The 23,581-nt window shown below is 36.5% G+C and overlaps 1 protein-coding gene across 4 annotated transcripts; it reads left to right on the forward strand.

The window, feature by feature from the left end:
- Positions 1–663: 663 nt before the first annotated feature.
- On the forward strand, positions 664–23,520 carry LOC128161322 (muscle M-line assembly protein unc-89-like). Of its 4 annotated transcripts, XM_052824583.1 has the most exons (25): positions 664–804; positions 2,736–2,913; positions 3,067–3,258; positions 7,291–7,414; positions 7,534–7,712; positions 7,837–9,866; positions 9,981–10,104; positions 10,215–10,347; positions 10,474–10,649; positions 10,779–11,054; positions 11,190–12,653; positions 12,757–13,398; positions 13,537–13,861; positions 13,953–14,038; positions 14,175–14,207; positions 14,597–14,732; positions 14,897–15,075; positions 15,166–15,377; positions 15,502–15,625; positions 15,727–15,871; positions 15,965–16,137; positions 16,227–17,903; positions 18,012–18,084; positions 18,437–18,705; positions 22,008–22,702. In XM_052824583.1, the coding sequence occupies exons 2-25, from the start codon at positions 2,742–2,744 to the stop codon at positions 22,115–22,117; spliced, it is 9,054 nt and encodes a 3,017-aa protein (XP_052680543.1). In that variant the 5' UTR covers positions 664–804; positions 2,736–2,741; the 3' UTR covers positions 22,118–22,702. The 4 variants fall into 4 exon arrangements, with proteins under 4 accessions (XP_052680543.1, XP_052680542.1, XP_052680541.1 ...); XM_052824582.1 differs by lacking the exon at positions 22,008–22,702 and adding an exon at positions 22,728–23,520 and having other exon boundaries at positions 10,779–12,653; XM_052824581.1 differs by having other exon boundaries at positions 10,779–12,653; positions 22,008–22,703.
- Positions 23,521–23,581: the final 61 nt, after the last annotated feature.

The raw sequence follows: 23,581 nt of genomic DNA on the forward strand, positions 1-23,581 counted from the left end.
AATCTACATGAAACTTAAACCACGGAGAAATTAAGATGTTGTGAATTGAATTCGGTATAATTAAATAATGTTACAGATGTATCAAAATCTTTTTTTTTTTTTGTTAATGTTTATGGATTTTGTTAATGTTAAAGTCTAACTAAGATTGATTATCAATGAATTTTGTTAACCAATTTGTATACTTTACAGCTATATAAATATGCGTCAAGTATGCATGCTTGTCTCGTTGAAGATATTCAATAAAAATAGTCTCACGAAATATAGCTGCTTTTATAATAAAAAAATGTCTAAACTAAAAAATTCGACTTTAGAAGAAGCTTGATACAAATGAGGTGCATGTACAAATAGATATATTGTACAAGAAGCTTCATTCACGGTTACAATTTTCATCGATCGTCCGCGATAAAAAAAAAATGATGAAACATTTGTCGGTTGCTAATCAGAACCCGATTTTGTCAGTGTCGGCAGACGGTTGCTCTATGCACATACACAATCTCATATTATTATTAGTGTTCACCTTGACCACTATGCGCGTGCAGGAATATACAGAGATGAGCACATAAGATTCTCCCTACCTCCCCACACTCTATAATCTACCATATGTTCATAATTAAACAGCACACTCGCTGATTTTCTGAGCGCCAATTATTATCTCTGTTCTATCGTCCTTCTGTAAGCCTTACATTTCGGGGGGTGTGATTGTTCTGGTTTCTTGGATTTAATCACTGGAAATTCTGTTCTAAATAACAACACAGAAACATGTGTTAATATTGTTTTTATTTTCCTTTGGTCAGTTTAAAATAGGTAAGTTCTATAAAATACATTACCCATTTTACCCTACCTGATCAAATCCTTCGACCCATTTCGACCCGATGTGTGAAATCTGATATTCTTGATATTTTCTTAAATGTATTATGCGACTTCGGACAAGAAATTTTCTTTTCACTCGAAAATTCTAAGTTGTATATCAATAAAACTAAAACAAAAATAATCAAATGTTGCCATAATTTTCATACGCGTGATATTTAAACATGTTTATGTGACGTAATATGTCGGCACTTCGGACAGTTAGCAAAAAAATGGCTTCAGAAAGACTCCGAGCAATACCGACATTGTGTTCTCTTTATGAAATTTCGTGTTTCATCACTAGCAAAATAAAATGCATGATTTGCCTTAAAAGGATTGGTGATCATTGATTGGTCCATAAAATTATTTTGGAACGTACTAAATTTAGTATTTATATCCAATTAGAATTAACATTTTGACACTTATAAAAATAATTCAAATTCTACATATGAAATTTCAGGATTAATTTCTCAGCAATGTAGCTTAAACTGTTAAATTAGAAAAGAACTTCGTCGTTTTGTGGCAGAAAAAGTGCTAGTACATTAACAAGCCTCCCTAATGCTTTTGAAGAAACTGCTCACTTTAGAGCACTGAATCTGAAGTCATGCAATAATTAGGAGGAATTTAAAAAATCCTTATTTTTTGTACATGATTTGATCATATCACGATATACATGTATTTAACAATTGAGAAAAAAGAAATGAGTGTCACACAGTATATATAATTTTTGAAGTGTGTCATTCAATCAAGGAATAAGGTATCATTCTTTGAGTATTTTGAGGTGATAATTTTGGTCGGGGTGTGATCAAATAAATTATCACCATTATGCAAACCCCTATTGCGCCCCAGCAATACGTCATTTGCATTTATTGGACTGTATGTTACAAAATCGATTCGTAGTGTTATCACAGACAAAGACACTGGAAAATGTAAATATTTGAAGTTGAAGTCTGATATTGTTGTCATTCAAGAGGCTCCAATCCACTTTCGTCTCCACCAAAGCGATTTGGAATACCATGCGATATTTATTGCACATTTACACGATATATTTGATATTTATACCGCACATGCGAGAAAATAATTCGAACAATAGCGTAATTCGCCACATGTTGTTATTTTGGGAAGAACATTAACACACATCACACCTACAATCCGCCAACTGTCTTCATTCAGGTCGGCGAAAATTGAGGACATTTCTACCATATTCTTGATCTCGCAACTCAGTGTTCATTCTAAACCAAGATAACTGTACACTATTAAGAAGAATGAGCGTGGGTACATATATATGCACTTTATTATTATTTTCTTTTGGCGCAAGTGCGTCATCTTCCTTGGCCTAGAGAAATCTAATAAAGTAGAGAAGGAAAAAATTGAGATGGCTGTGGTTTATCATAAATACATTGTACATAATTATTTTACAGTGTATCTATGGATTTTTGTATGAAATATCTGATATCTGATGATTGAATTCAGCTTTGTTAACTAAATTATTCTCATTGATGATGAGACTTTAAGATGTAATGCTTGGTTTTTCAAACATGCACGATTGTCCTGCTTTCCTCGTACAGTTATCATCTATCTAATGCATGAAACGGTCATCGCTTGGTTATGGTTAATTTTGATTTTACAATCGCCCTGTATATTCAGACATCCAGTACCGACCTTTTCTCAAAATATACTCATACATTTTAAGACTTCAAAAGCAATAAGATAGTAACATCAACGATTTCCAACAATTAATATTGAATTACCTTTACAAGAAAAGTCGAACTACAAAGCATGCGGTCAGCATGTAATTGAAGACCGATCCGATTCTTGGCCATATACAATATCTACTTTCATTTTTAATATAGACGCTAAGTAACAATAACGGTTCGTTTGACTTTCAGTGAGGCATGTCGGTGGTGAAGGCCGGGGTCCTGGAGGGATCGTCAGATTCCGAAGAGGAGGTCCACGTCTACAAACTGAAGATCCACGACACGGATGTCAAGGACGCCGGGGAATGGAGAGTCGAGGTCGCCGACAAATACGGATCTACGTCCACGGCCTGTAACCTAGCCATCCGCGGTAATCTCTCTCTCTCTCTCTCTCTCTCTCTCTCTCTCTCTCTCTCTCTCTCTCTTTCTCTCTCTCTCCATATTTATAAGATATTATTAATTATGTGTTCATCATATGTGTATCTAATTACTGAAGAAATAAATTCGTTTTAAATTCTCATAGATGATCCTAAACCTAAACCATCTGTTACCTACGCGGGAAAAGTCAGTGACATGGGTGATAACTCTGAGGATGAAGAGGTCCATCTCTACAAACTGAGGATCCATGACGCTAAGGCTGAGGACGCTGGTAGATGGCGCTGTGAGGTTGAGGACAAGTATGGTTCCGCTTCATCCTCCTGCAATCTTATGCTTGGTAAGAGGACTAACAAGTGAATCTTAATACACCACAGGCCCGTATCATGAGGGGGTGGGGGCAGTCACGGTGGGGCCTGGCCTCACACTTTCTCTCGCAGCAACCATTTTTTCTTAAATTTACTTATAAAAAAGTTGAATTATCATGGAGTTGCCCCCCCCCCCCCCTTTTTGGGGAGTATATAAAATATTGAAATGAAAATCAGGAATGAAATTTTAGTTATAAATATTCTATGCGGCCCCCTCCCCAACCCCTCCCCCACCGATAAGGATTTTGAAGATTTTCACATATTAAATGTTTTTGTTTTTTTTTTTTATGAATCTGCCCCGCCCCCCCCCCCTTTTTCAAAACGGTGCTACATGCCTGCACCAGCATCTTTCATTTAGGTAGTAAGGGGTACAACTTGAGATATCAGTGTGGATAATATAACATTACTCTCGAAATGTAATAACCTTTCAAATTGTACAGTATAAAAAAACAAAATGAATTTCGTTGTTATGGTGGTGAGAATAAAATGCTGGAACCCCTTGGAAAGCTTCCCTTTTATCAATGGGACTCAGCATTAGTGCACTAAAGTGTAATGACCCCATCGGGGTTTGAATCACAACATGCATATAACTCAGTGACACCTGGACGCTTAAATCATGAATATAAGATAAATTAATTGACTGATAACATTAAATACTGAAGCATATTTCAAAAAGGGATTAGCAAGTCAGTTAATAAAAATTAAGACAAGTAAAACACACATTAAGATTGCAAAATGACGCATGTAACCATATGCATTCGAGGTGTTGTCATACCGTCTGGTAATGCATATGATGAAGATCTATACATATTGCAACAACATTTATGTATGAGGTCTATTTATAATACAGGTGTCTGCGTTGGCGATTTTGGCATAGAAAATGTTCCTTGGATATTTTTCTTCGATTACACATGTAACTTGCTTCTTGATAATCGGCAGACCGAACATAGACGCGCTTACGGGAATAAATCGGCCGTTTGTATTTCTTTTGACATTTAGTTAGCATTATAAACTTCCTGTTGGAAAATTTGAAAATTAGAAAGAGCATCGAGGCGAAAAAAATTGTGTTATTCTCAGGGAACCATGCTTCGACGAAATCCAACACGGATTGAACTTAAACTACAGGACATGCAGGAATATCACGACATGAAAAAAGAGAAGGAGAACGAGCAGACGAAACAGCGATTGCTTTCGGAACAGTGCCAAACTCCGACCACATCTGGGATTAATCCAATGTCTAACGTAGATAATCGAACTGTTCACGAACGCATTGGTTACGATCCCAAACCACTGCCGCAGCCCGAGAGAGCTCCTCTACATTAGCTTATCGGCAGGAATTCGTTACAGGGCTGGAACATTATTATCGGTGTAATTGAGCCTCTTGGAAACACTTTGTAGTTATTTTTTTGTGATCTCCTGGCTTAACTACATGTTTAGTGGTTTGTTAATTGGTTGGCAGAGAAGCAGTATCGCTCCTATTTTCGATAGGCATTTGTGTTTGACCTTTTGAAGATTGGTGATTCTGACATTTAAAGGCCATTAACTTCATTGAGTCGCTAGTGTTTCCATTAGAAAACGAGACTGTTTTATTCTTATGTATGAAGTATGACATAATACACGTATATTATATCCAACCGTGTTCCAAATGGCATATTTAGGCATGTGTTTTAACATGTAAACAAATTGATAATGTATGAAATAGATGGATCTTCAAGAAATGAAAGTTGTTCTTGTTGTTTAACTCAAACTAAAATTATATATACAAGGACTTAGGTGATAGAGTCATAATGAATATTACTTATACTTTGGAATGAAATTCAAATTCACCTAACATTAGCGAGCTTGGTACCCATGAAAGACTTCGCAAATGTTCAAATTAGTCTGTCGGTCATATTCTTTTCTCTTAAAAAGTATTTTCGATACTAAAAATAAATTAACCAAGAACAATGTGTTGTAGTATAACTTTTTTCTATGGTATGTTATATTTCAAAAAACCAGCTGCTGAAATTTTTTTTGCAATTATATGAATCATAATTAACAAAAATTTACTTTTGTATCAATTCTGTGTTTTTTTAATATTCTTAGCAATTTTGCCCTGCCCTGTGATGAAAATATAAAGAAAGTTGGGATGTTTTGAAATATGGTCTAGTGGAGATTGGCACGGATCATCCCATGTATTTAAACATATCGAACTGAAGAGATTGTTGTTCTCCATTTTATCATGTAATCAATTTTACAGAGTGAGACTTCTACAAAAACAAAATTTTATAATAAAAAGAATAATTAAGGAGTTATTGAGCCTTACTGAGGATAAAATTACGATAAAGGAAAACCTTTAGCTTATCCATTAAAATATTGTCATATGAATATGTGGACAGGGATATATTTGCCCCTGTTTTATTTTCACCCCTTTCGCCCTCGTTGTTATTGGGTGAATTTAAGACGGCGAAACTGCAAGTGTAGAAGGGCAAAAAAAAAATGGGGCGAAAATAACCCTGTATAACAAATGTTTTATATTTTAAAATTTGTATTTGATAGTGAGAAAAGGAGGTACGGGCACTCGATAATTTTAGGAAAGAAGTTACGGGGTTTATATCTACTAGAAGGATCTTATTCGGAAACTTTTAAATAGCAAGAGTTCATTCCTTTACAATTTACAGACATGTTACAGTGGGAAGCAGATATTGGTGGGGGGTGGTTTAAGCATCCCCCTCACACCCAACATTTTAATAACAATCATCATTAAACAAAGTATTGTTTTAGTAAAGAATGGGACTTTTTTTTACTGTTTTGATTAATTTATGTTGGTCAGCTCAACACAGTGAGTTTTCATATTATGAAGTTGTTCTCTCCTGGAATTGCCCATATAAATCTTCCCTTTTTATTGTTTTTGAATTTGGACATATTCAGGTGTGTATGACCATGCCACCTTGATTACATTAAAAAAAACAGTCTTACATTTTTTCCATGTCAATACTTCCTTACTTACAAAATAATTATATGGATTACAACATTAAGGGGCCATCTCAACCCCTTGAAATCAAATGCATGTACCAATACATGAAGAAAGACAATTCAAAGGCAGTTGTGATTTTTATCTTTAAGCACATGTCATTGTTCCTCAAGAAATTTATTTAAAAAGAAATAATAAAGAGCAAGTGGTGGAGGGGCCATTTCCACCAGCATAATGTTACAATAGGCACATTTTGAAAATCCCCAACTCCAAACAGGATTTAAAGGGGATCAAAGTCCTCGTCAATTCTCTCTGCCATTTTTATAATGGCTAGATCCAGATTTTTAAAAAATGCTTGTGATTCCTGCACCTTATAGATTTTTATTTATATTTTTTTTCAAATGACTCAGATGAATATAATAGTGTTGGTTTGTAGAAAAATGGTGAGTTCCTTAATTGTGATTGCTATGCAGTAATTTTATCAGAATTGATATCTCATATAATTTAAATTGATTTCATAATTTAATATTTTGTATGGTACTGGTGTTGTGTTGTCCCATTTGATAGACTAGCTACTGAATACTGATATACACAACTTTTACAGAAATTGCATTTTTTTTCTTCTCATTTTGACAAAGTAATTAGATTTTTTGTATTGGTAGTGAACACAGTCAGATCCAGTAAATAGACTGAGATGAATTTGAATTTCTATAAATAGTATATATATTGCTAAAGAACTATTTTTCTGAATCAGCTATAATAATATCATTATAGAATATATAATGCTGGTATTGTCTACAGTTTTAAAGTTTTACTTGTACACACAACTAAGTTTTGATGTGTAATTTAGGACTGTATTCCTATATTGTTGATACTCGCACATCTAAAGTGTCAATTGGTGATCAGTATTTTGTGAATAAAAAAATAAATCTTGATTTGCTGTTCTTATATCAATATTAATATCTCATTGTGTTATCCATAGTATATGTACATGTACCATAATAATACTGATTAATATAACATTGACCATTTGGGTGTTGGTGTTTCACAGATCCCTATAACAGACCTTCACGGCCTAAATTCGTGACCTACCTGAAGGACCAGAAAGTGGAGGAAGGATTCAGTGTCAAGTTCCAGTGTGTCGTCACCGGAAATCCGGTCCCTCGAATTGAATGGTAAGCGCCATCTTACATCTGTATAATGCATATCATAAAATACTGCATGATGGAATTTGGCGGTTAAGAACATATTTACATTTAACTATCAAAGATAACACCCCGGAATAACGTTACAGGTACAAGGACATGGAGCCTGTAAGCAAGTCCAGCTTTGTGTATACGTCATACCGAGGGGACGGTACTGCATCACTCCAGCTGTTTTCGCCTGTAGCAGACAGAGACAATGGAACGTATCGATGTGTAGCGAGAAATTCCGAAGGTTCCAGTTATTCCGAGGCGATTCTAACTATTCATAGTAAGCTTTAACATTTTCACCAAATTTCCCAGGCTTCAGTTGATATATAATATCATGATTAATTAACATGATAGCCAGTGCTCTGATAATTCACTCAAAACACCTCCGATATTTGTATCTACAGAGCAAATAACGAATGCCGACCTAAGGGACCAATTCTCCATCAGCCGCGCGAGGACAAGGAACGAAGATTTAGCAAACTTCACTGGACACCACGTCTCCAAGTTCCAGACGGCCGAGCGGATGATGCTGAAGTCAGATCAGTACACTTTTGAGACTTCCCCTCATCTGAAAAAATCGGAGCTATATCACCTTGATTCCCAATTCAAGGGTCACAGAAAATCGGATCTGTATAGCTCCAATGCTGGAAGAAGAGCAAAGAAGTATGAAATTCCAGATTGGGAGGAAGAGACCTTTGATAAAAGAAGTAGTTACAACATTGAAAATGACTACAGTCCAAGGAAGCGTTACGGCGATGAGTATAAGACCGATTCGAAGGGAAAATCTGACGTTTATAATTTTGAAAATGACTACAAAATCAAAAGTAAATCAGAGCTATACAACACCGATTACCAGTATGGTGGAAAAAGAGATATCTTGGATGAAATGGACTATCAACGGAAACTGGAATCAAAGAAAACCTACGACAGTTTGACATCTAAGCGATCCTTTGACAAAGGATTTGATAAATCTCCATACTCTATTGATATCGAATCCAAGTATATTCCAAGACGAAGAGAACTCAGCAAAGAGATAAACCCAGGTTTAAGCTCAAGAGCAAAGGAATTGTCTAGAGGAAGATCAGCAGGCAGTGCTATTGATATCGGTAGATCGAAGTCTGTGTCGTTGGGCCGGGATGTTAGCTCTAGACTTGTTCTCGATGACAAGAAAGGATACTACACTCTTCGCCCCAGACCGAAATCAGTTTCCTTATCAAGGGATCCCCCACTGTACGACAAAAGAGCTAAGTCAATGAGCGTTGCGCGTGATTTTGGCATAAAATCTGGATATGAATCAGACAAGGAAGACATGTATGGTGCACCGCGATCCCGACCGAAATCTGCGTCTTTCGAGAGAGAGCTTGACTCTTCCAGACGGACTCGTTCAGCCTCAGTAGCTCGCGATTTTGCTGTAAAACCGGAAACGACCTTTGAGGATGAACATATATACAACAAAAGAGACGACAGAGCAAGATCGATGTCTTTATCACGTGAAACAGATGAGCTCATTCGAAACTTACGAGAAAGCAGCGTTGGAAGATCAGAGTTTGCAGACATCGAGGCATACAGAGCTGAGCTCCACAACAAGCAAACGAAGGACAAAAGTAAAAAATCAACTACCTGTAAAAAGAAACAAAGGGGAAAGGAGTTGAAATATCAGACGTTCACAAAACACTTTGCGGATGAGAACAAACCGATTAAAGAGATTAATCCTGGATTGAGTATGAAAGCGAGGGAAATTGTAAACAGGCAAGGGTACCGTTATACAGTTGATCGTGATCTCCTAAACATTTCAATGTCGAGAAACAGAAAGAAATCGCGACAGACTGAGGATTCTGAAGAGGACGAGCCCATAGTAAATGGATACAGAAAACCAATAGAGACCCGAGAACCAAAGAGTGACGAAGAAGAAGAACTATCAAACGAAGCTTTCAAAAGAAAAACCTATCTTCAGAACCTAGATCGGTTTATAAATCGAGCCAACCAATCCTTTTATGACATCGAGGATAGCGAGGTTCCTTCGTGGAGGAAAGAGAAATTGCAAGATACTGGTTATGATTACACCAGCCACATGGCAAGGAAGAATAAGATTGAACTCTTCGATTTTGACGACATCCGCACATCCAAAGTTGCACTTCGTCGTGATCAACAGCCAAGGAGAGCCCTGTCTGTCGGACCAGAACTAGAACCACCGAAAAGCAAATCTGCAAACACCAGATACAACAAGGAAAGACAGGCTCTTCTAAACCTGGGCACGAACTGGGTCAAGGACAAGCCGCTAGCATTTATAGAGAGACTGAAGAGTAAGTCAGTGCTTGAGGGAAATAGTGTCCTTCTTTCCTGCTTCGTTACCGGCAAAGAGCCGTTTGTTGTACTCTGGTACAGGAGAGGAATCCCTTTGTCTCGCGACGAGGAGGAAAATTTTCATATCAGGGTAACTAGCCAACTTTTCTTTTTTAAATTAAGAACAAAAATTATGCAATTTATTGAAAGGTTTAGATTGGTCCTAACAAAAGCTTGGCTTAAACATCTGCATTTTATTCCTTAGAGTAATGGAGGTTTTCTAAGCCTTGAAATACCGGTTGCATCGACATATGATACTGGGGAATATGTAGTGGAAGTACGCAACGAAGAGGGAAAGATAAAATCCAGCTGTTATCTCCAAGTAGAACGTATGATCTTATAACTTAACCATTTTAAGGTTACTTCTTTTTTGTCAGAAATCCTACATTTGATCATTTATGATAATGCATATTCAGTATATTCCTTATATATGGTTTAGCAATCTTTGATTCTCGAGTTGAATACAAGCAACCGGAATTCATCGAACAAATCCATCACGTTCACGCTAAGGTTGGACAAGCTGCCACGTTCACTTGCAGAGTAAAGGGTACCCCGAATCCTTTTGTCAGATGGTAAGACTTCAAGCTAATCATTTTAAACCAACGATGAACAAGTTAACAATTTCTTTAATTAAATATTGATTCAAAACTTTTCAAGTTGCATTAGTAGTAATGCTTTATCAACAAATCAACATTTAGGTTTAAAGATGGAATTGAACTCCAACAAACGGATAGAATTAACATTCATCAAGGAGAAAAAGGACAAGCATTCCTTTTGATCCATGACACGGTTGAGCAGGACACTGGGTTATACAAATGCGAAGCTCAAAGCATGGCCGGACGTTGCCGAAGTACAGCAAAACTTCAAATTCTGGGTATGATTAAACGAACTACAAATTCTGGATATGATTAAATAAGAATATTTTTTTCATTACTAGCATTGAAATCTCTCTTTTTTACTAGTAATAAGTGTAATATTCATTTATTTTTTATTTTTTTTTTAGAATCCATGGCAGATGCTTTTGATGATGTCTCTTGTAACATGGAAGTAGAGAGAATCATAAGTCAAACAAAATTTGCTAAGGGTGAAGTTGGCGAGGTGTCGATCCAGAAACCCAAAGCTTGGAAAGCTAGTTTAGAAACAGCATCAGCAACAGCAACTGCTGAACCATTGGCAACTCAGAAAGAAACGCTGGAAGCAGAAAAAGAGAGCGGCGTGAAAGAATCTCCATTGAAGGCATCTGAAATTTTGACGGTTTTGGATGAAACACTTAAAGCTGGTAAAGTTCCTGAACTAACCCAAAAGCAAGTCTGTCTAACATACTCCGCGGAGTCTCCTTTTGAATCCAAAAAGTCTGAACTAACATTAACAATTCTTTATTCACAACACAATGAACAGTATTTTACTTCTTTAGCACCACTAGAAATGATTCCTGATCCATCTGCATCACTCGCACCTCTAACAGGTTCTGACAAGGAAACATCATTTACTTCTTCCTCTACCGATACTCCTGTGCAAGCACACTCAATTCCCCTAGCAGTAAGCTCTGAAAATGATACACTTTTGGCTATATCAGCGAATCAGTCTTCGAACAACATAGAACAGGTTGATGATCTTACAGCCCGTCAATTAGACACTATACAATCCATGAATGAAGAGGATGGTCAAGGAACAGTCTTGTCAAGTTCTGACCAAGATATTGCAAACAAAAACAATAAAGCGACAAATCAGTGTCAGGACACCACAGATAAGGTTGCTGAATTTACAACCACTCATTTATCCATAAATCAGGAAGGCCAAGGTACAGTCTTGTCAAATTCAGTTCAAAATATTGCAAGCCAATCTCAGAACAAAAAAGAAGATGTTGCTAATTTAACAACCCCTCAATTAGAAAGCATACAACCAATGAGTCAAAAGGGTCAAGATACAGTCTTGTCAAGTTCTGGCCAAGCTACTGCAAATGTAACCAAGGAAAACCAAGAATTAATAGGTGACTCAATTGAACTGTCGTCTTTAAATAATGACAAAAAGACAAATGTTAGTTCCGAAGTCAATGAATCGCCGAAAGAAATTGCTTACGAAACAAATGCACAGTTTGATTCAGCCATTGATTCAAATCTTCCGTCATTAGTCACTGTATTAAAATCGGATATCGATGACATAAATGTGGTTTATGACAAGGGAATAAATTCAGCACCCTCTTCAGATCCCAAGAACGTTGGAGCAATTGTTTCAGCTGATGATATCAAGAGTGATATGGGACAAGAGGTCACCTCACCGCTTCAAATTTCAAGTGAAAGAAACAGGGATGAAATGGAGGCTTTGCCTTCTAAAGATAATCTTGTAGGCATTAAAGAAACAGAACAATTGTTAGATTTACGTGTGAGCAATTCGATCGACTTTGTTGACCAGAAGAACTCGTCAGAGTTGAGTGGTGACAAAATTGATGCAAAAATAGATATTGCAGTGCCAAAAGAAACCCAAAGAGCAGATTCAAATGCAATTGTACAAGCAGATATTGCTGACAAAACTGCATCCGATGTTATCGAATACATTCCAGAATCTTCCAAGCAGTTGAACGAAGCTGCATTACCTCCTTTATCTTGCAACCTTGAAAACGTAGATACTCTTAGCACTGCACATGCTACTCTTGTAGACAAAGAATGTGATCTTTCTCCTACCAAAACAAATGACACTAATGCACTTTCCGAACAGACAACAGCACCAAAAGTAAAACAAGAGAAGAGCACTGATAATAACTTTGAAATAATAACTCCTAAAACGATTAAGGGGCAAAATGCAGAACTGGTAATAAATCCCATTCAGTCAGAAAGTGTTGCACAACATGATAAAGATGTTGATAGTATACCAGCTACTGGTGAGTAATTTCCGAATCGAGTTATAACCTCTTTAAGATTAAATGTATTCACATGTATTTAGATTCAATCATTTAATACAAAAGTTTTTACATATCTCTGTAGCTCAACGTGTGTCTTCACCTATTGAAAAGAAAGTAAAACCAACAGAACAAGATGCAGCAGCCGAAACATCAAAAACACAGGAAATAACTCCTGAAAACAAAACTGAAAGCACCAAACCTGCAGCAGATATTCCACATACAGATGCCATTGATGGAAAGAACGTTGCTACTGCTGCTGGCGATGAAGTGACTGTAACCGAGGTCAAAGAAACTACAACTATAAAATCTGAACAAACACAAGCTGAGAAGACAGATGTTACAGAGGTCCGGGAAAGAAAAGTCAAGCAACAAAAAGAAGCCCCGATTGATGAAGTATCTGTGGAAACAGAAAAGAGCAAAGGCGTTACAGAAACACCCGTGCAAGGTGAAAAGAAAGAAGACATTACAGATGGATATGCTAAAGCAGAAAAGAAGGAAGACGTTACAGATGGATATGCTAAAGCAGAAAAGAAGGAAGACGTTAAAGAAGAATCACAAGAAACAGTTGCAGCACTCGCTGAGAAAGAAGAGTCAGTACCTAAAGAGGAGGAAAGAGAGCCCCAGCCACCAACGTTTGTCAAGAAACTTCCGGAAAAAATGGATTTAAAAGATGGGGAAGACTTACTTTTACAGTGTATAACTGATGGATTACCAAAACCAGATGGTATAAATAAAGATATTTTTTAAACGTGGATTTAAATTTCTCTGTCAGTTTATGTACAAAATGAGGTCAGATAAAACAGTTTTATAAACCTTTATCGAGTTTATTTTATTCAGTCCGTAAACATTATTTGCTTTGTAGTTCTCTGGTTGCATGAAAAGGAAGCAGTCGAGGCCAGCCAAAATGTTATCATTAAAGACTCTCACGACGTTCACACACTGGAGATAAAGAAAGTATATCATCAAGTTCATTCGGGATACTACACCGCGAAATTGATTGGCGGATCTGGCACCTCAGAAGAGGAAGAGGTGTTATCTTCATGTAAAGTGTTTATCTTGTCCAAGCCCCCTGCTGAACAAAAAGCTGTTATGACAGAGGAAAACATTCAAGATAAGGATATTATTCCAGTCGTCGAAAGACAAATATCAACTGATCAAGAAGAGCTGAAATTACAGATACCAGCAAGGTACACATTTAATTATAAATTACCTTCAGATGTTATTCTGTTCTAGCTTTATTCCTTAAATGTACTTATTTTCTGCTGATTTTAATTTCAGTGTTGATCTTCAAGAAGTTTGCGAGGAAGGTCAATCAGACCCGGACAAAATGCACATTCCAATGGTTTCCCCAACAGGGGTCCAATGTAAGTCATTAAAATACACTAGTTATATCTTAACAATAACTGGTATTTTCGCGTTTATCTCAAAATGGCTCGATTGAAATAAATATAGTACAAAGTATTATTATATTCCATGATTATTTGTTGAAATTTTAAACAGGCCATTCCAGCCCTCTGGACAAAGCTAGTAAAGGTATAAGGTTGAAATCCAAATTTACACTCTCCTTTAAATGGTGTGTCTTTTCCCCGGTAGTCAGATGTAGCGTTTCAGTTTCTTCTCCGAGAATGTTTTGTAATATTATACTACACTGGTTTGATTTGTTCTCATTCTTTAAAAGAGAATTTTAAAAAAGAACATTACTGTGTGTATCATAACCTTCTATTGGTATTCCCTTTTCCGTTTCCTTCCTGTTTAAGAATCCGTCTTGTTTAGTTTCCACAAAATGTTTGCTTTGTGGGCAGAAGTGAAAGAAGTGATTGATAATATATAAAGATACCACGTATTTACAAGCGTATATTAGCAAAAGTCCAATCCATTCTAAATGAAAACATCGTTAGAGAATGTTGAAATTGCTTTTTTAGAGGAAGAACTTCCTCCTTCCCAAACCAGTCCCCATTTCACCCAACCATTAGATGAAGAGTTGTATCCACTGGAAAGAGATGAGAACGTCCGAATCCAGTGTGTGGTAGCTGGAGAACCATGCCCAAAAATAGTGTGGTCAGTTCGATTTTAATTATAAAAGAGGTTAATGCCATCTCTGTAAAGCTACAATCATCATCTGAAAAGTAAGACTCTAAAAGAAGAATCGGCAGTTCTCTTCAAACACGGATGAAAAAATAATATTTTATATAAGTTTTGGAACTGCATGAATTTTTATACAGGTTTAAGGATGGTGAAAAACTAGAGCCTTCCAGTCGTATTCGTCTAGAATGGGATCCGGATACCAGGATCGCTAGTGTTCTGTTGAAGAGACTACACATTCTAGATACTGGCGAATATGAATGCATTGTGTATGGTGAAAATGGTAGCTACAGCACTAAGACAACACTGCATGTCAAAGGTACGTTTGATACCATATTGAACTAGTATGTTGTTGGAAAACGAATATAATACCAGTTGTAAAGACTATTTGTACACCATTACGTTATAGCTCTTGAGATGCAGAAGGTTGAAACTATTGACCGTGATGATCCTCCGGAGAGTGTTCCCCCTAAGTTTTTCCTGTCCCTTAAAGATAAAAAGGTGTTCCAAGGAAAGGGCACCACACTAGACTGCGTCATAAAGGGAGTTCCAGAGCCTACTGTGAAATGGTTAAGACACGGAAAGGAAATATTTCCTCGATCCGGAAAATACCTTCTAACTGTACGTGTACACATATTTACTCAACTGAAACTAATATCAAAGTTTCAGTGTATACAACACTAGTGCTTTGTCTCTATTAGTTCTCAATGATAGTACTCTCAGTATTATTTCTCCTTACTTACAGGCAATTAACCAAAAATATAGTTTAACTATCGAAGATTTCAAAAAGTCAGATGAAGGTTGTTACACCGTAGAAGCGATAAACGACTCGGGCACTTGCTCATCCAGCGCTTACCTGACGATGGAAGGTAATGAGATACTAGTATATAGAATCATTTTATTTCCCTATGCATTTGTTTTTTAAGATGTAATTTAACTACTAGTATACAAATGTCTTCTTAAATTTTAGCGGTTGTTGCTGAAGTTGAAAAAGCACCACTTGAAAATTCGCCTCCAGAGTTTACAAGTAAAATGGAGGGATTAATGGTTCCGGTCGGGGGTGTAGTCACATTCAAATGTTCTGCTTCCGGTTACCCTGTACCAAAATTCAAATGGTAAATTTGATACATGAATTCAAAAATTTAGCATTGGTCTTTCTGTCTGTTTGTTGATCATTTAAAAATTCATTATTTTCTATTCCGAAATAGGCAGAAAGATTTGTTGGATGTGTACCAGTCCAAGAGGATAACTATTGAAAATACTCCTGGAGAAACAACCTTAACAATCAGTGACGTCACACGGCGTGACGGTGGGATGTACGTCTGCATGGCCAAGAACACTTTGGGAAGAAATAAGCAGACTGTTAAACTCATTGTTAGCGGTAAGGGTAAGAAAAAACTACAAATTACATTGTTTGATAATAATTATGATGCAAAGCAGTGTAAACCCACTTGTATTTTTTTTATGTAGATGACTGTAGAGAAACCAGACGCCTTAGTATTTCTGGAGAAATTGATAGGCTTGATGAGCAAAGTATTTCCCAGAGTGACTCGAGCAACGAAATGAACGAAACTGTTGCTATGGAAACAAATCCGAATGTAGTTGAAGAACAGAAATTGATTGAGGAAAAGAAAGATACTGGTTCTGAAAAGGTTGAACAAGCAACTGTGAATCAGCAACCAGAAGAAGCGAAAACACCGGAGAAAGAAGAATCAGTTGTTGCAGAAGATGCATCACAACCAGAGAACCAGCCTTTATCAGAAGAGATTTCTCAAACGAAAGAAGCAATGACAGAAGAATCAGGAAAAATATCAAAAGTTGAGGAAGTTTCTCGTACTGAAGAACAAAAGGAAGTCGAAGAGGTAGCAGCAAAAGATGTTCAAATGAAATCAGATATTTTTGATGCAAAAACAGAAATAGACCAGAAGATGGAAATACAAGAGAGTCAACCAACCGTCCAAGAAGCACAACCTTTAAAAGAGGAGAAAGGAGAAGATAGTAGAATCACTGAAGGCAAAGCAGCAACTGTGGAGGAAGAACCAGTTCAGGTGTCAGAAGAAAAAATAGCGTCTTCACTCAAAACAGTAGGATCTGAGGCAGAGGTGTCATTAATGGAAAATATTGATTTTGTGTCAGTAGAGAATGCTTCATTCATTCAGAAAGAGCAAAAACTTGCTGAAAAATCTACTGTTAAAAATGTGGAAGTTCAAAAGGATGAAACTGATGGCCAAATATTGAAAAGCGAGAAGAAAACTGCTGAAGAAATGATGGCAAGTGCCAAGATTGACGATCAAGAAAAAGCTAAGCAAGTAAATGAAAAAGTTTCATCTACCGAAGAAAAGGGTATCGATTCCAAGACTTCCAAGTCTAGTGAATCGTTAAAAATAGAGAAAGATAAGGTTGCTGATACAGAAAAGTGTTCAGATATTGAAACTTCTACAAGCTCAGCGAGCTCGGCATCAGAGGAGTGTAGTGTGAAAAAATCCGTCCAAACAGCTCAAAGCACGGCTACAATGAAAACAGTTACCGAGGATGTTGAACTCGACATAGATCATTTGGTTGAACAAGCAGAGACAATCCTCGGTGAATCCGTATCGTCAAAATCAGAAGTGCAAGATATATCTTTCGAAGAAGTGTTAGCAAAATCTGTTTTGGAAGAATCGGTTGCAGAGGCAGCAGGTGAAATGGAAAAAATCAACAAAACTAAGAAACGAAGGCTATCGAAAACAAAGCGACGTTCCATGAGTTTGGAATCTGAGGAGGTTACTGATGAACAGGATGCGGCTGAAAGAACATCAACGCCAAGTAAAGAGTTAGAGACTGTGGCAACAACAGAAGTTACTGAGTCGACAACCAAGAAGGAGGTCAGCACGTCACAGAGATCCACGAAGACTAAGAGTGTATCTTTTGAGGAGACTGTTGAAACTTCTGGATCATCTGATGCAGTCGGCAGCAGCAGTAGCAGTAAGACATCTTCTAAAACCAGTTCGAAGGCCACAGTATCTGAATCGTTTACAGAAAGTAGTGCGTCTGTAGTTGAGGAAAGTGTTGAGATCAAGTCAGCAAAGGAAATGAGTGTCAGCGAAAAAGAAACCACTTCCGAGTCAACGACCGCAATAAAAACAGAAAGAAGAGAGATCAGAGCGCGTAAGATATATTTTTTTTACCGTTAACAATTATATTTTGATCTGTTTCAATAATGCTGTGAATATAAATATTTGACAATGTAAACATGTATGTGATATATTTTTGAAGTGGATCGAATGATGTCAATGGAGGACGTGAAAGATATTCTAGACGTGGATACACTTAAAATGAATGAAACAAGGTAATACATAAACACTCTAATACTATCACTGAAACTTATGGACGTCTACAACTACTGAGTATTCAATGTTAAAAAAAACTATTTACAGCAAAACTCGGTTATAACGAAGTCACTGGGACCTAAGAAATTACTTCGTTATATCCGTAATTCGTTATAACCGTATAAGAATTTCATTAAATTTACATAGCTGGGGATCCAAGATGACTTCGCTATATCCGTGAATTCGCAATATCCGTGTTCGTACTAAACGAGTTTGTACTCAAATGAGATACGATTTAAAATTCCAAGAACTCAAAAAGCGTAATTTGTTTTCTAGAAGCGAAAATTCTTTCATGACTTCAATTGTTTGTAGAGAGGCTATTGTGGAGCAGAAGACAGCAAGTGGAAAGACTCAAGTACTGGAAGTCAGTGCCAGACGTGTGTCTAAACAGCTGTCTGTCGAGGAGCAGGCTAAGGTAGCCACCCACCGCCACCACCTCCACCACCCCCCGGAAATCATTGTCCCTCCTGAGAATCAGTTCGTCAGTCTCCATAGCGAAATTGAACTGACTGTGAAAGTCCGCGCGGCACATGGCGCCAAGATCAGCTGGTACCATGATGGGCAGCAGGTGGCCGTTACAGGTAGGTACATTTTTAGAAAATTAATACTTTTGTCATTCAGTTGCCCGCGAGTCCTTCATTGAAGGTCTAAAATTAGAAGATTAATATAGAAGAGCTGTATCATTTTAGTCCAATTTATTTAGTTATAACTTTTTTGTTACTTTTCTGTTGACCTGCTGACAAAGATTTCATTTTGTAACAATGTAGTGTGTTCTAGATTAGAATATTACCTTGAGATTTCCTTTATTATTAGTGGTTGTGAACCTACGAATTCATCCCCCGCGATTAGTGCCCTGTAAGACCGTTATAAAGCCATATGTTCAGCATAGCTTTTGCTTCTAAGTAAACACCTCATACACAGAAAACATTTGTGAAAATACGTACGTCAGAGCAGTAAAGATGCAGATCATGTATAGCGGTATATTTCAGTTCAAACTATACTATTGTCCTTAATGACTCATCAGTTTCAGTGGGTTTACTTTAATTGAAGAGACTGACTTTTTTGTATGTGTCAAGTACAGATGTGAAACTTGATTTTATGTCCTTCAGTGCACTTCCATTGTTGTTTCGCGTCATTTTAAAGTCAGATTAAATATATTGAAAAAAAAATCTACGTCCTTTTTCAAAATTAAGAGACAAAATCTTATATTAAAATTAACTTAAATTGTTTATTGCACGTAAGCATGTTATTCTATATATGGCTGGACTACTTGAACTACCGAATTCATTCGAACACAATAACAAGAGGCCCATGGGCCACATCGCTCACCTGAACAGCAGTTCCTTGTAACATTGCATTCGTAGCATATGCTTTTTCTATTTTAAACATTAAACCCCTTTCTGGGGACCCAGGTATGGTCCGAGGTTTATGGTTGGCTTGAACAACATAAATAGTAACATAGGAATGAAAATGTGTAGCACTGCGGTGGGACCACACGTACACAACCTGAAAAACTGAACGTAGAAGAGTTCCACTTCAAGAGGAATAACTCTCAGACTGTACAGAACATCAAGAAAGATAACTCTTGGTTCCACTACATTAGAGTTTACACAATTTGAGGATCCTTGCATAGTAATCTCACAAACTGTAGCATTATAGTTCTCGAGAAAAACTTTTTAAATACATTTTCAATATATCTTTCTATGTTAAACTTTGAACCCCTCTTGGGGCCACAGTATTAGTCCAGTGCTAAAGTTTTAATTATTTGGAATCTACATTATTTAAGGATGCTTGCATAGTTATCTCACAAGCTGAAGCATTATAGTTCCCTAGAAAAAGATTTTTCAACATTTTCCCTCTATATTTCTATGCTAAACTTTGAACACCTCTTGGGGCCCCAGTATTGGATTGAGGTCACGGCTTTTATAATTTCGAATCTACACTATTTGAGGGTGCTTACGTAGTTATCTGACAAATTGATGCATTGTAGTTTTCAAAAAGAAGATTTTTAAACATTTTCCATATATACCGGTACTTCTACATTTAACTTTAAACCCATCTTGGGTCCCTAGTATTAGTCCAGGGGTCACTATTTTAAAACTGTCGAACCTTCATTATCCAAGGTTGTATGCATGATAGTAATCTCACAAATTGAAGCATTGTAGTTCTCGAGAAGAAGATTTTTTAACATGTTACCTTTATATTTCTATAATAAACTTTGACCCCATCTTGGGGCCCCAGTATTGGTCCGGGGGTCACGATTTTACCAATTAGGAATCTACATAAGCGAAGGATGCATGCATAGAAATTCCACAAACTAAAACATTGTAGTTCTTGAAAAGAAAATTTTTAAACTTTTCCTTTATGTTTTTTAAAATGTTTAAATTTTGAACCCCTCTTGGTGCCCATCAATATTCCGGGAGTTACAATTTTTTGAATCTACATTATTTAAGGATGTACATGTATGCATAGTAATATCCTAAACAGTTGCACTATAGTTCTTGAGAAGAAGATTTTAAAACATTTTCCTACATATGTTAAAATCTAAACCCCTACTGGGGCCCCACTTTTTGTTCGGGGGTCACGATTTTTACAATCTTCACAATATATACAACCTTTTGTTTATTTATTGGCATTTTTGGTGAAGTGGTTCTTGAGAAGAAATTTTTTAAACATTTTTCATATGTAGTTCTATGTTAAACTTTGAACCCCGCTTGGGGCCCCAGTTTTGGTCTGAGGGTCACGATTTCTACAATTTAGAATCTTCATTATACATACAAGCTTTTGTGTAAATATTGGCATTTCTGGTGAAGTGGTTCTTGAGAAGAAGATTTTTTAAACATTTTCCTATGTATTTCTATGTTAAACTTTGAACCCCGGCTGGTGCCCCAGTTTATGTCCGAGGGTCACGATTTTTACAATTTAGAATCTTCACTATGTATACAAGCTTTTGTGTAAATATTGGCATTTCTGGTGCAGTGGTTCTTGAGAAGAAGATTTTTTAAACAGTTTCCTATGTATTTCTATGTTAAACTTTGATCCCGGCCGGGGCCCCAGTTTTGGTCCGAGGGTCACGATTTTTACAATTTAAAATCTTCACTATATATACAAGCTTTTGTGTAAATATTGGCATTTCTGGTGCAGTGGTTCTTGAGAAGAAGATTTTTTAAACATTTTCCATATGTAGTTCTATGTTAAACTTTGAACCCCGCCTGGGGCCCCAGTTTTGGTCTGAGGGTCACGATTTTTACAATTTAGAATCTTCACTATATATACAAGCTTTTGTGTAAATATTGGCATTTCTGGTGCAGTCGTTCTTGAGAAGAAGATTTTTAAAACATTTTCCTATGTATTTCTATGTTAAACTTTGAACCCCGCCTGGGGCCCCAGTTTTGGTCCGAGGGTCACGATTTCTACAATTTAGAATCTTCACTATATATACAAGCTTTTGTGTAAATATTGGCATTTCTGTGCAGTCGTTCCTGAGAAGAAGATTTTTAAAGACATGCACCCTATACTTATTGTTTTGCAATTATCTCCCTTTTGAAAAGGGCTGTGCCCTTTATTTTAACAATTTATAATCCCCTTTCCATAAGGATGCTTTGTACCATATTTGGTTAAATTTGGCCCAGTGGTTTTTGAGAAGAAGTTGAAAATGTGAAAAGTTTACAGACGGACGGACAGACAGACAGACGGACGGACGGACGGACGGACGGACGGACGACGGACAACGGGTGATCAGAAAAGCTCACTTGAACCTTCGGTTCAGGTGAGCTAAAAACGCATGTAATGCAATACCTATATTTCTCTTTGTTTACACATTTGACCCAGTATCTTTCATGTTCTGTTGCTTATTTCACAAATTCATACCATTTTATTTAAGAGAAGGCACTTAAAGAGATCTATGGTAACTATTTATTTTTCTTGTCGGATTCAGCATCGAATTGCATGGCAATGATAACATATAGATTTGTTGTCATATTGCACTCATAAAAGGCTTTCATTGATAAAATGGCTTTGCTTGAGTGCAGCAGGCATAAACGATATGCATATATATACGCTTACATAATTTTGGTAAAGATTTCTTTTGGATGTTTCGAATAAATTGACCGAACGTCTCTTCCTTAAAAAATCGTTTATCTATCAGTGTTGATAATATTAAGTAAAACCGTCAGACAATGAAATGAATCAGACAAAAACAATTGTGGAACGTAAATGTAATTTGTTTGGCAATCGGTTGTGGTTTGTATGCATGTGCGAGTTATCCTTGCTATAAATTTAGTCAGAAGCAATTTATGACTTCTGTGCACATTTTGAATATCGTGCTTTCAGTAAGTTAGTATTGTTTTTTCCTGCTTCGAGTTGTTAGAGTATAACGCTATCGGGCGCTTTTTACAGTATGGGATGAGATACCGGTATAAATGCATCGTGCTATTTTCAGTTTGTTTGCTTGTTAGAAATAAATTACGCAAAAAATTCAACCGAACTGTGTGCATCTTCTGATACATTTCTCATTTTAGAGACAAATCTATTCTAATTCGAAAAAAAAAAAACACTTTACGTATCATCATTTATTTCATATGATCTCCTGATATGTTTTCAGGCGAGCATTACGAGTTGATGGACGAAGAAATTCCAGAGGACAAGTAAAGAAAGATGTCTCGCTGTCTTATTGATGTGACACATAAATCACCAGCTCACGTGATAGAGGCTTCATGGACGATTGGTCAACATTTTGTCACGTGTTAGACCATGTAATACTCTATTCATTGTTTGGTGCTTATAATTCTTTCGTTCAAATTTCAGCGTATCTACTAGTTACTGAAAGCGTACGATGTTCATACTAGTCTTGATATATGTATGTGTACAACGTATACTACGCTTATAAAAAAAAATATGTCTTAATAATAATAGATATATAATCGTTACCCTTTTATTACACTACAAGTTTGTTGTACACTTGTATTGATATTATATTCCCCTTTGTGCCATTCCACTTATCCTTTGATCTTATTCCTGTCCAATTAAAGGTATTGTGATAGCAGTTACTTCTCAATTCCATACACATGTTCCCGATATCAAAAGAGTAGTGTATTCTTATGTTTTATTTTGTTATTTAGAGTTTCGTTGTTTTGGAATCCGTTTTCAATGCTCGTTTAAAGCAATACTTCTTGTAAAGGGTTTTTTGTGATACCCATGTTAAATAAACTATGTATGTGTTTGAAGATTCTTGTGAAACCCACGTTCGATTTTCAACAGTTCTTGTTTTTATATATCCAAAGCATTAACTAGAAACTAAAACTTATGATAAATTTTGTAGCCTGTGATCCAACAGATATCTTGTTTACGATTTTACTCTCTGGATTGAATCTGAATAAATACTAGAAGAAAAGTAAGCTTTCGTCGTTTTCTTTCCTAGCCTTTCTTGTCCTCATTAACATACAGTTATATACTGTG

This window comes from Crassostrea angulata, chromosome 8 (assembly GCF_025612915.1).
Source record: "Crassostrea angulata isolate pt1a10 chromosome 8, ASM2561291v2, whole genome shotgun sequence".
Lineage (NCBI taxonomy): Eukaryota > Metazoa > Mollusca > Bivalvia > Ostreida > Ostreidae > Magallana > Magallana angulata.